This window comes from Lygodium microphyllum, chromosome 8 (genome assembly GCF_053477565.2).
Source record: "Lygodium microphyllum isolate KBCC chromosome 8, Lygodium_microphyllum_v1.1.10, whole genome shotgun sequence".
In the NCBI taxonomy this organism is placed as follows: Eukaryota; Viridiplantae; Streptophyta; class Polypodiopsida; order Schizaeales; family Lygodiaceae; genus Lygodium; species Lygodium microphyllum.
The window spans coordinates 116,519,284-116,532,134 of NC_141142.1; the positions used below are offsets into that span (position 1 = coordinate 116,519,284).

The following is a 12,851-nucleotide window of genomic DNA, read 5'->3' on the forward strand; positions in this document are numbered from 1 at the left end:
CAGATATATATCTATCTAAAAACCTAAAGGGATTCTCTCGCCATTGTACCTAAAAACGGGCTCACTCTCGGCTCTGCTCTATCTAACTCTCTTTGTCTCTTGTTGCGCGTATCTATTGATTGTCTTGATCTTCGTGCCTAATCTATCACTACATGGATCACTCCTACACATGGTTTTCCATCCTGTGCTCCTCATGTCTATCTTTTCACCGTGGGCTCCTCATATGGTTACCATGCTCATACCCAATCCCGCCATGTCTACATTTGGAACTACGTGTACACTTCTCGTATGCATAGAAGGCACTTTGGGATTTCTTTTCAAGTGTACTTTACTTCTCCACTCTATCAATCCTATCCCCATTACACACCTCTCTCTCTTATCACTACCAGTCTTGTTGCAATGGCCAATAATATCTTCACGGCTAAGACTCGTTTTAATGGGTCAAATTTCACCACTTGGTCAAACTTCATGCAACAAGTGCTTGAATCTCAGGAACTTCGGGGCCTAGTCGTATGATACAAACAAGTCACAAAAGGACTTTATATGCTTAGAAGTGCCATTGTTAAAATACCTTGTGGTGCAATTTTCAGAAATTGAAAGCCCATGCTCATGTGAAGAAGGATCATACGAACAACACACATCAAAGGCATAAGATTGACCAATGTTCTTTGCATTTGCTGAATTTTGAGTAATACTCATGCTTGATTGTTTCTTTTTTTCACTTGCCACTCTTTCTACATTCTTGAAGAACATGCCCCTTCAACCTACAATAGTTGCATCTCTTTTTCTTAGCATCATTATCCTTGGTGCTTAAGGAGTTTAAATGCAATACTTATTTTAGAGTGATTGAGCCTTGATTGCTCTTCTTGCAACAATAGTGATACAAATGCATCAAATGTGTAAGCATTAGCAAGTATATACTTCATCATGTATGCCCACCTGGGATAATTAGTGCCATCTAATTTGTTTGAGTCCGCAAACATTTTGAGCAAATCATTTTTCTTAGCCATTGTTTGTTGAAATTTCTGGTTTCTTTGTAACCAACTGTTGTCCAAAGTATAAATGCAATTGTAGTACAAAAATAAAGCAAAGAAAAGACCAGAGACTCCCAATTTTTTGAAAAATTGATGGCATGAATGAAAGTTTTCAGTTGAAAAGGCTTCAATGTGTGCAAATTCAATGTAGAAGATATGATTGGCCTCAATGTTGGTTTTCAGGCAAAAGCCACAAAATTCAGGCAAAAGTTCACGATTTTCATGCAAAAGCCACAAAATTCTAAAAGAAATTTGGATTTGTGTCAAAATGCCGAATTTTTGTGCTTCACAAGGGCATTGCACGTGAATATGAGCAATTTAAAAGGTTGAATGTTGGTTAAGGCTGAGAGAGCATAAATATGGGGGAAGTTTGGAATTGTTGCAAAATGCCCAAATTTTGTGCTTCACAGGGGCATTACGTGCAAACATGAGCAATTTAAAGGGCTGAATGCTGATTAAGACTTGGAGAATATAAATATTTTGATATTTTATTGGCTTGATTAACTCTTGAGTAGCAATGCAACACGTGCATATTAAAACGATGCCTGAGAGGCAGCGTGACTTAGCAAAGCTGAAGGCATTTGTCGGACTGTTGTGTAACGTAGCATATTTGAAGGTGTTTGTTGGTTGGATAGTCGGAGCTCTTGGGGTGAGATGGATGTGTTGGGCCAAGTGCGCATAAAGAGCACCCGGTGTGTTGGCAGGTCTAATGTGACATGGGCCAAGTGAGGTGTAAATGGACTGTTGTATCAGCTGTTGGGCTTGTTGACTTCGTTTGGGGCAGCTAAACCAACATGCATAGCATGAGGACCTGGCATTGTTGAGGTGAGCCATGAGCACACAAGACGAGATAGATGAGTAAGGAGGAGAAGCCAATTGTAGGGCTCAATGGTGGCTTAGGTGGTGATGGCAATGGCTGAAAGATATGCTATGATACCAATATTGGGTTAGGGTTTAACATAACATGCACACTCGCACACACTCACAGTGAACAAGTGAACATCAAGAGAGAAGAGTGTTGGAAGATCACATTTACTATGTGAGAATGGATGAAAGCACAAGGTACTAAGTATCACACCCACTGACGGGTGTTCACATTTGAAAGAGACAATTTGGCTCTGTCGCTCATTGGCGAAGATTGACTTTTCACAAATAAGATCCACTCGGTTGCGCATGGATAATCAATGTGCCTTAGCTTTGGTAAGAACCTTGCATTTCATGGTCAAATGAAGCACATAAAGGTTCAATACCACTTCGTTTGAGAGTGGATCGTGGATTCTAAGTTAGCGTTGGCCTACTATCCCATGGAGGACAATGCAATGGATCTCTTAACGAAAGCCTCTTCCATAGGCTTCTATACTTCATCATATGAGATTGTTGGGTCTTCATACACTGCTAGAATATGAGAGGGGGTGTTAATGTGCCATTTTATTTTGTTAGTCCGTCATCTCCTGGTTGCGAGCTCCGTTAGAGTTTGGCAAAGACATTGCAGCTTTGACTCTTACTTCCACTAAGTTTTGTTGGCATTTCTTTCTCTGTCAATGTCAAGTGTGTTCATACTACATGGGCAGCCACTTTTCCTTGCCTTAGTAGCGATTTTGCAACCTTTGATGATAATGATCTATCTAGGAGTGCCACGTCAACATTTTCATCTTCAGTTTGGGCTGGTCAGCCAGATTTAGCTGGCCGATTGCATTCATGGCACTTCTCTACAGTTGTTGACAAACGTAGAGATATTTAGCTATTTATAGCTGGGCAGCTATATGGGATTGATCATTCTTTTGTATTTGTTATGAGTTGAACATTCGGTTTCCATCTTTGTCTTGGTCTTTGGGGCTTCCATCATTTTTTGCTTGATTTTGTGTCCTCATTGATGCTTTGGGTTATGTCAGGGGATTGAATAGACTTTAATTTTACTATAAATTAGGGTTTGTAGTCGAAATTTTCCAATATCTCCACCTCTAATGACTTAAATGATTTTTTGTTGAGATAACTTGAGACATAGTATAGGATGAGAGAGAATGTTGTGGAGAGAAATTTCAGAGTTTCATCTCAAAATACTGAAAAAGTGTTGTTGCGTTGCTCAAATAGCCATGGAAGCTGTCACTTAGGATCACACGAAAGGCTGATGTCCCCTCTTGTATGTTGTCACATGTACTAGAAAAACCTTGGGTTGTTGTCACCCGCACCTAGAGGGCTCCAAATTGCTATCACTTAAAGTAGGATTGGTCCTTGGTGGCTGCAAATCACGTCATCAACATCTCCTTGCTCTGTAGTAGTATCCTTTTCTCTCACAATGGTTGAAATAGACTTTCCTCAAGTCCCAAAAACGTTTTTTCCACTTGTATGGGTAAGTTTTATTGACTGCCTTGTTATTTTATTTTTCAAAATTATCTAGATTATTAAATTAATATTTCGAATATTAATTTTAAAAATCAAATAAATAATTATTCTAGTGTTCCCAAAAAAATCCACTATCCAATAATTTAATTAGCTAGGCCGATTTGGCTTCTTAGTATTCTTGAGGAGTTATTAGTCCTTAGACCAGCATTAATTAATTAATTAATACCTAGTCTCTAATATCACCATTGATATCAATGATTAGTGGCCAATAAATTGATCTAGGCAAAAAATCTAACACCGAGTAGCACCTAATACTTGTGAAGCATAACTTATTACAACTTTTGCCTTTGGCACCAATTGATATTTTGGGGTCCTAGGTCTCTCATTGTGAAATAATTAACTTGCACTTGTCATGAGGACATATATTTTTGAAACCTCACTTAACATGTGGATTACTTTTTAATCACATGGTTAAGTAAATGTTGCACATGTGAGGTGTAACTGGGGTTATAGTAAATTTACGAGTCCGAGATCTAAGAAAATCACAGGATGTCAAAGGTAAAAGTTACTATAAGTTATGTTGCATAAGTACTTGGTGGTATTTGGTACCAGTTGTTGGCCTAGGTTATTTGTTTGGCCATAAGTGTCAGTTGGTGACACTAGAAAAGTGGCGTTTAATGGTACCTAATGCCAATTTGATGGTCAAAGATGGCGCAGAGACACTCGCGAATGGAGCTGAGACACTCGCAAATGAAGTGCGAGATTGAGGCGAGAGCAGCAGAGTTAAGAGTTAGATAGAGTAAATGTAGAGATAGGTGTACCAGATTGTGATGGTACACAAAGAATGAAAGAATGTATTTATATGTAGGGTACAATATAAGTGTGTTCACACCCGTATGACTATATATACAAAGACGAAGGGACTTCATATCCAACAACCTTCCACTTAAAGGCCTGAAGTGGTACCTTTAAGCTAACCAACTCCCACTAAACGAATGCAATACTCATATTGAGCCTTTGTAAGACACTTAGTGAGAACATGTGCACGGTTATCTTGGGTTTTGACCTTAGTCGGTGTGACAAGACCATCATCCAAGACCTGTCGAATGAAATGGTACCGAACATCTATGTGTTTGGTACGTGCATGGAACATGGCATTCTTAGCCAGACATACTGCACTCTGGCTATCACAACCAAGCACTAGAGTACGTGAAGAAAGACCAAAATCCTTGACCAGACAGCCAAGCCAAATAGCTTTCTTAGAAGCTTCTGTGGGTGAAATATATTCAGCTTCTGTAGTACTCAGTGCCACAATTTTCTGTAATCTTGAACACCAAGAGATAGCCCCACCAGCCAAAGTAAAAACATATCCACTGGTAGATTTCCTAGTGTCGAGATTTCTTGCCATGTCCGAATCACAAAATCCCTACAACTCTAGTGTACCCTTTCCATAGCATATACACTTTTCTTGTGTACCTTTCAAGTATCTAAAGATACATTTCACTACTTCCCAATGTGGCTTGGCAGGGTTAGACATGAATCTACTAACAACTCCCACTGCATGAGAAATGTCAGGGTGAGTTGCAACCATGGCCTACATCAAAGATCCACAAGCTGATGCATAAGGTATATCCTTCATGGCACTAGCAACTGCATCATCCTTAGGGCAATCAGCTTTGCTAAGCTTTGTATGTGGTACTAAAGGCACACCAAGAGGCTTAGCATCAGCCATATTAAACTTGTCAAGTACTTTGTTGATGTACTTGTCGTGTGAGAGAAATAACAAACGCTGCCCTCTATCTCTTTTAACATGTATACCCACAATGTGTTCAGCTGCCCCCAAATCTTTCATGGAGAAGGCTGAACTCAGCTGCCTTTTAAGAGCATGCAAAGTACTCTTATGTTGCCCTGCAATCAGCATATCATCCACATATAAAACCAGCACAATAAGGCTTCCATCATCAGCCTTTTTAGTGTATAAGCAGTGATCTGCATGATTGCGTTTAAACCCATGGTTGAGCATAAAGGTATCAAATTTTTTGTACCATTGTCTTGTTTCAGCCCATATAAGCTGTGTTTCAGCTTACAAACCAAATACTCTTTTCCTAGACTAGCAAATCCTTCTGACTGCTTCATATATAGCTCTTCATCCAAGTCACCATGAAGAAAAGCAGTCTTCACATCCATCTGATCCAACTCTAAATCCAAGGATGCAGTGAGAGCAAACAAAATACAGAGCATAGTCATCTCACCACTGGTGAAAATACCTCCTGGAAGTCTATGCCTTCCTTCTGTGTAAAGCCCTTTGCAACCAACCATGCCTTGTACTTGGGCTTCCCATCCATACATTTCACTTTGTAAACCCATTTATTAGGAATAGCTTTTCTATCCTTGGGCAAAGGTACAAGCTCCCATGTGTTATTTGTATATAGAGACTTCATCTCTTCTTGCATAGCAAGCTTCCACTTTCTCTTGTTTTCACATGGCTGTGCTTCTTTAAATGTCAGAGGCTCACCCTCATCAGTCAACAAAATGCAATCAGAAGATGGCTGAGACCTCTGTGGCTGCCTTCTGATACGTGTAGACCTTCTTACCCAATGATCTATATTATTAAGTAGTGGGCCTACATCCTGAGGAATGTGCTTACCATCACCTGGTGGCTGATTTTCTGCATTTTCTTGCTACTGTAATCTATTTGCAGCATGTTCTTTTTGCTGTCCTATTTCATCTTCTGCATCTACTTGCTGTCCATGATCTTCTGGCTGTAGCACAATAGGTTCTTGCTCATTTTCAGCATAAAAAGGATAGAACTTTCAGCTAATGGCTACTGAATGGTTGGTTATTCATACTGAAATTTGATATTCTTTCTATCAAGATCACCATGTGTAGCATTTTTCAGCAACTTTGTCTCATTAAATACTACGTTGCGTACTATCTTCCTACCTTGAGGAAGCCAAACTCTATATCCCATCTCTCCCTCATCTCCATATCCCATAAAGATGCCCTTGATGGATTTCATGTCTAGTTTGGTCCTTTGTTCTACAGGTATATGCACAAAAGCATCACAACCAAAGACACACAAATGGTCATATGAAGCAGTTTTGCCAGACCAAACCTCTTCAAGAATGCCATTTTCCAATGCACGATTGGGAGAGCGATTGCATACTTGAACTGCAATTTTAAGAGCCTCTCCCCAAAATTGCTACAGGAGATTAGTTGTGGACAGCATGCATTTGACTCTCTCACAAAGTGTGCGATTATATCTTTCAGTCATGCCATTTGATGCAGGATTATAAGGGGATGTTAACTCCCTTTTAATGCCATGCATCTCACAAAACTTGTTAAATTCATTTGAGACATATTCACCCCCATTATCTGTTCTTATGGCTTTCAACTTAAGCCCTTTCTGTGTGGTAACAACAGCACGAAACTTTTTAAAACCATCCAACACTTCCTTTTTGCTCTTAAGTACATGTATCCATGACTTTCTACTGAAATCATCTATGAAAGTAACAAAGTACCGTACACCCCCATACGAATTAAGAGACATAGTGCACACATCAAAGTGTACTAAGTCAAGAGCATTAGACTTCTTAACGACACCAGAGTAACAAGGAGACTTCACATGTTTTCCATATAACCAATCATTAAAAAATTTGAGACCACAGCCTTTTACATCAAGTCTCCCTAAAGAGGAGAGAACCTGAAGGCCTTTCTGGCTTATATGACCAAGTATTTTGTGCCAAAGCTCCATCCGTGAATGGACTTTAGCCACATCCAAGAACTTGCGAGGTAATGCTTTACAATGTAAGTAATATAAAGTCCCCCTTTTGCTGCCTTTAACAATCAGCATAGATTTCTTATGGACCTTCCAAGATCCACCACCAAAGGTAGTAAAATACCCTCTAGCATCAAGCTGCCCAACTGATAGTAGACTTTTCTTTATGCCAGGTACAAATTTGACATCTTGCAAAATCAGCTCTTGGCCGTTTTCAAGGGCAAGTGAATGGTGCCAACACCATCTATCTCACATGCATAGTTATTACCCCAAGTAAACCTTGCCTAGGCAACTTGCAGTGTATTCAGAAAATGACTCCAAAGAGGGGGTAACATGAAAAGAGGCACCGTTGTCCACTATCCATGACTGTGACAATCCATCATGAGCTGAAAGTAAAGCATCAATTACATCCTTTTTGGTGATGTGCATATCACTTGCTGCTGCCATAACGTTTACATCAGTGCATGAGGCTGCAACAAGTACCTCTCCCGTGTTAGAAAGCTCTTCAATAACCACACTGGATGCAATATTTGCCTTTGCAACTTCTTTTGAGGAAGCTGTCATCATCTTTCTTATCATCCTTCTTTTTCTTACCTTGCTATTTCTTTCTTTCTTACTCTCTCTTGAAGTACCGACAATCGGCCTTTTTATGCCCTTTACGCTCACACTGATAGCATGTGACATCCTGCTGTTTGCCCTTGCTTTTGCCTTTATTGGCTGCATTACCCCTCTTTTCAAACTTGCCTCTTACATGGTAAGCTAAGCCACTGCTTTCACCACTAGACTTTCTTCAGATTTCTTCATTAAGGAGGGCGATCTCAAAGGAACCAAGCACATTGCAGTCTTCAAATTTCCTCTCTCTCTCTCTCTCTCTCTCTCTCTCTCTCTCTCTCACACACACACACACACACACACACACACACACACACGTGCGCTTGCATGCATGCCATTTTCATTGTTTTCAATCAATCTAGTCATATGCTTTTGCATCACAACACTGTGATAGAAATGTCCTTCCCAGCCAAAATGCATTTTGGGCCAGATTTTGGCAGGAATGGCATTTAGTTGTATTGGGGGCCCATTTGGGCTGTTTTCTGTTACTATGGGATTAGGTGAAATTTGGTGATCCACAGCAGGGCTGAATTGCATGCAATAGGATAAGAGTAATTTGATCTTGACTATTTGGGGCTCTCTTGCACTCGCATTTTTTGGAGCAGCCCAAGTTTGGAGAGGTGTAGCAACAAAAGGAGATGCATGCTTGTTGATCTTTTGTTATGAACAGCAAGAGGAGAGTGTTTTGCAGTGATTTTGAGGTGTTGGACAGCCGGGAGTTGATCTTTTTCTTCTCCTTTCTCTCTCTAGGGCTGTGTAAGCCCTGTTTTACGATAGATCTGAATTTGGGTTTACTCTTTAGAGTAGATCAGTGGATAGGATTTGCAGAAATCTGTCATTTGCGGGTGTGAAATTGCTTGTTCAAGTCATTCCAGCAAAACCCCCAAGTTTCCCCCTGTTTTGGGTTGTCAAATCATTGAAGATTCAGGGCAGACATCAGGAAAAATATATTCAGACATGCAGCTCTGATTTTCCAGCCACTAAAAGCATTAAATTCAGTATCAAATCTTAGGGCAAATGCATGCAAGAGATTAGGGTTTATGGACCGCAGGTTTACAGGTCTAAATTACTTGAATTGGATAGTGAATTGAAGATGCATTGGTTAGGGCAAAGCTCTAAGATTGTTGGACAATTTGAGGCCTCATTGGATGAATTGGATCAGTCTCGGACTCAAATCCGTATGATTTCCTTATTGCTTGTTGTGCGGCAGCAATGATAGACCATGGATGCATTTGTGAAAGTCACATTGGTCGAAATTGGAGTGATTGCAGCCTTGTATGCTTGAAGAAACACTAGTTTGAGTGTATAATTGAGACAAATTTAAATCTCATTGGTCAAGGTTGGTGAGAGTAACTGAGGATATAGCAATTGGAATGAATTTGGTCCATTGAAAAGCCACGCATGCAAGGAATCATTAGTAAAAAGAGTGCTGGTCTGTGATAGTCACGTTGATCACATGGGAAAGTCACAAGTGGTTCGTGTAAAGGCTCATCCTCAATATTAAAGAAATATTGTGAGGGGGAGCTCGCCTTGAGGGCTGATCTGGTGCTGTCTATTGTGCAAGAGCGCTCTGACTCTCAAAATTTTTGTGTCATTTTTTTTCTTTGCCGAAGTGAATAGTGTGTGTGCTGTTAGTTTCCATTCACTAACTTGTAGATCAGATCTCAACTAGTTTCAGACCTAAAGCCCATTTCCTGACAACGATTTTTATGCACAAGCTTTAGAGCCTTTCGAGACAAAGATACTCTAGACGTGCTCTAAAGTGTAGAGTCATCGAGACAACTAGCATTGCAAAGGGGCACTGAGTGTTGGCACTATGAGATTAAAGGGCACTTGTGCTATCTATTCTAAGAGGGATTTGGACCACTATCTAGTGATGAACTTCCAAGATCAGTGCTACCTTGGACTTCTCTTGAAGCAACTTTTTGACATAGAGAGCATCTCCTATACTTTTGAGGGAGGCATCTCAGGAATACAGAACAGCACATCTTGATTGACTTTTTTAGAGCTGTAGCTACAACACTTTAGAGCACACTTGAAATCATCATGTGGTTCTACCATAGGGAGTCACCTTAGATAGAAGCATCAAGAGATTCAAAGTGTGCACACAATCGGCCCATCCACACCTCCACTTGAGGCACCATTGGAGGACACAAATGATAGTGGCATACCATTGAGCAGCCCAACCTCAATGCTTTAGCTTATCCATGTTGGATAGGCCTATGAGAGATGGCATGGGATGATACATAGTCCTCCTTTTTTCTTCTCCAACATATCATATGAGTTCCACATTGTATTAGATCCCTAGTATTTTCTAGTTCTTCCAATTATTTGTTCTTTCCTAGCTAGATGTTTCCTCCTAGATTATGGTTTCTTTATTGTACTTGGAAAACATGATACCTCCCCCTAAACAACACACCCCCCTCCCCCCCAAAAAAAACCCACCCACCCACCACATGCACCCCTGCCACTGGAGACTAGGATCATGGCAGATGTGTAAGACAGCAAGGACACACATTGTAGGTCTGGTGAATGTCACCTCTAGGGCGTAGTTGCATGGGACAGGATGAGGAATGGGCATTATTTACTGTTCTCTATTTCTTTAAAGTCACATGGGTTGGGAAGAAGCTACGATCCTTAATGTTCCTAAGCCCAAAGAATGGCCTTTCCCTGTGACTATGCCTTTAGACGATGCTGCATTGAACTCTCCTCATACCTAAAGTTGACATGGCTGTCTACAATCACAAGGACTCGCACCCCAACATACAGCATATGTTTGTGGAAGATGTAAAAATGCCTACTAACTATGGCAATAAATCATTTTGTAGTTTGATGTATAATATTATAGACATCTGACTTTGGTTAGAGATTTAAATTACTGGCACAATTTTGTTGCACATGCCATGTTTGTGCTTCTTTTTGCTGACCTGCATTTTCTTTCGAATTATTGGTGTAGCTTTAGAAGGTTTGTGTTTGAAAGTACTAATTCTTGGTATCTAATACTGCTGCTCAGTTTCAGGTGCGAAGCAAGGTCGGAAGTCTCAGGATGATGCAGTCACTCGAACTGTGTTTGTTACTAATGTACGTTGTGTATTATGAAAAACTTAAAGACGTGTCAGGATCCTATATTTACTTACTAATAGAGTCCAATGACATTGGAAAGCAAGCTTCTGACAGGCACATCTGGTTGTGAGAATAAGGGTATCTATTGTTTCCCGAACTTGATCACACTTCTTGGATGTAATTGGTGTGTTCTAACTGACCTTTGTATTATTGGCAGATTCATTTTGCTGTCACCAAAGAGTCAGTGATGGCTCATTTTGCACCATGTGGTGATATCAGCAGAATAGTTATGCTTACTGATGGGGCCACAGGACTCCCAAAAGGGTACGTGGCTTGATAGGACTGGGTTGATTTCCCTTTCTGCCCCTTGAACTTGTCAAATGAAATATGTATTGTCTGTGGGGTTTTGTCCCCCCATCTGGTTGTTCCTTGATAAAACACTTCCTGCAGCACTCCTTGAGCTCACGTCTAGTCAACATGAGCATATCAAGGCGGTAAAAACCAAGCAAGAGCTTTGTACAATGCTTCAAATTCAAGACCATAGGATGATTAAAAAAGATTGAAATAACTGTTCTGGTCATTTGGGTGTTGCATATCATATTATAGAGATCAAGCTGGTAGTCTCTATGCATTATTTCTCTCTCATAGATCGCTTTGATGTGTTGCAGATCTGCATATATCGAATTCAAAACAAAAGATGCAGCAGATAAGGCTTTGGGTTTGAATGAATCTTCTTTCTACTCCAGAATCCTGAAGGTCAGCATCTGCCTTACAAGAAAACATCTATGCTACTTAATGATAAATAAAATGATTGTGCCCTCTTTTTGCAGGTGGTCAGAAAGAATGAAGCTATTCAGGCAATTCAGGAAACAAGTCCTCTTCTTCGTCCAGCCCTAATACGGCGGCCTATTCCTCTAGCTCTGCGTCTTCCTATAAGGGGCAGGTTTTTGAGAGGCTCACCGTACGTATTACCAAGATTCCCTAGCATGCCAAGGCCCTATGGCAACTTCCCGAGTCTACAGTGGAAGCGTGATACTGCAGCAACTGGTGCCACTCCAAACACTACATTATCAAATGCAACCAGGCCCATCTTACCAACTCGTCCTGTCCGATCACTGTCTTATGTCAGGAATACAAGCACTTTGGTACAACAGAACCCGGGTACAAGTGAGGAACAAAGCACTTCATCCCAACAAGGTGAAAATAATAAGATCAAGCCAGATCAACTGAATGCTCTTGCAGATCAGAAAGGTGATACAGAGATGCAATTGGATTGATGATCAGTGAAAAGCTTCGCGGTTTACCCATTGGGCCATAATTGGTGCTCCAAGTTCCTTATATCTTGTAGCTATGGTACCTAATTCTTTTGTAAGGTGAGGGGCAAAAAGATAACGCCTTGCACTATTGTATCTTGTCAATATCCCATTGAAATGTTTGGCCAGGCATGTGTGCCAAGGGCTTGAAGGTGCCCACGTTTTTGTACTAGGATTACATCACTGTAATTACACTAGTTAGTTTTGCACGTGAGGTGCCAGCTATCACTGTTATCATACTTAGTACTAACAGTTAACCAGATATCTGAACTCAAGTAAATAAGTGTCCCATGAATTTATTAGCTTTCCCCCTTAGGTCATACACTATTACAATGCACTGAAAAATTGGTCCTAGTTAACTCCAGTCGAGGTTAATGTCTAAAAAGTTGGAATTTTGGGATTGGTTTTTCCCAGAAATTGCTTGTCCGAGCTCAAGTATTAAACATCTCAATCTCTTGATAAAAGAAAAGCAGCTCTTGCCCTTGCTTTTAGCAAGGAAGTCTTATTAATAAAGAATGCAGTGCATGCTTTGAAATACTAAAAGCACTCCTGGCTCTTAGGGGAAGACATGATTATTAATAAGGCATGTCAATCATGCTTTGATAAAGAAATAGCAAAAACACTTGTTTTTAGGAACCAGGGTTTGTATAAGCTACACGGTGAATGGTCACAGCATTTTTACTTATCTTTCATGTATAGGTTTGTCCT

The 12,851-nt window shown here is 40.3% G+C and overlaps 1 protein-coding gene across 2 annotated transcripts in view; it reads left to right on the top strand.

Moving 5' to 3' along the window:
- The window catches only part of LOC148032772 (uncharacterized), a 115,683-nt gene extending 103,278 nt beyond the window's left edge, over window positions 1–12,405 (top strand). Inside the window, exons 8-11 of one of the 2 annotated variants that reach the window (XM_087683439.1) lie at window positions 10,781–10,848; window positions 11,048–11,154; window positions 11,499–11,586; window positions 11,661–12,405. In XM_087683439.1, coding sequence (XP_087539565.1) covers window positions 10,781–10,848; window positions 11,048–11,154; window positions 11,499–11,586; window positions 11,661–12,107 — 710 coding nt within the window. In that variant the 3' untranslated portion in view covers window positions 12,108–12,405. The remainder of the gene's footprint in view (window positions 1–10,780; window positions 10,849–11,047; window positions 11,155–11,498; window positions 11,587–11,660) is intronic. The other variant, XM_087683440.1, reaches the window with a different exon arrangement.
- The last annotated feature ends 446 nt before the right edge of the window (window positions 12,406–12,851 follow it).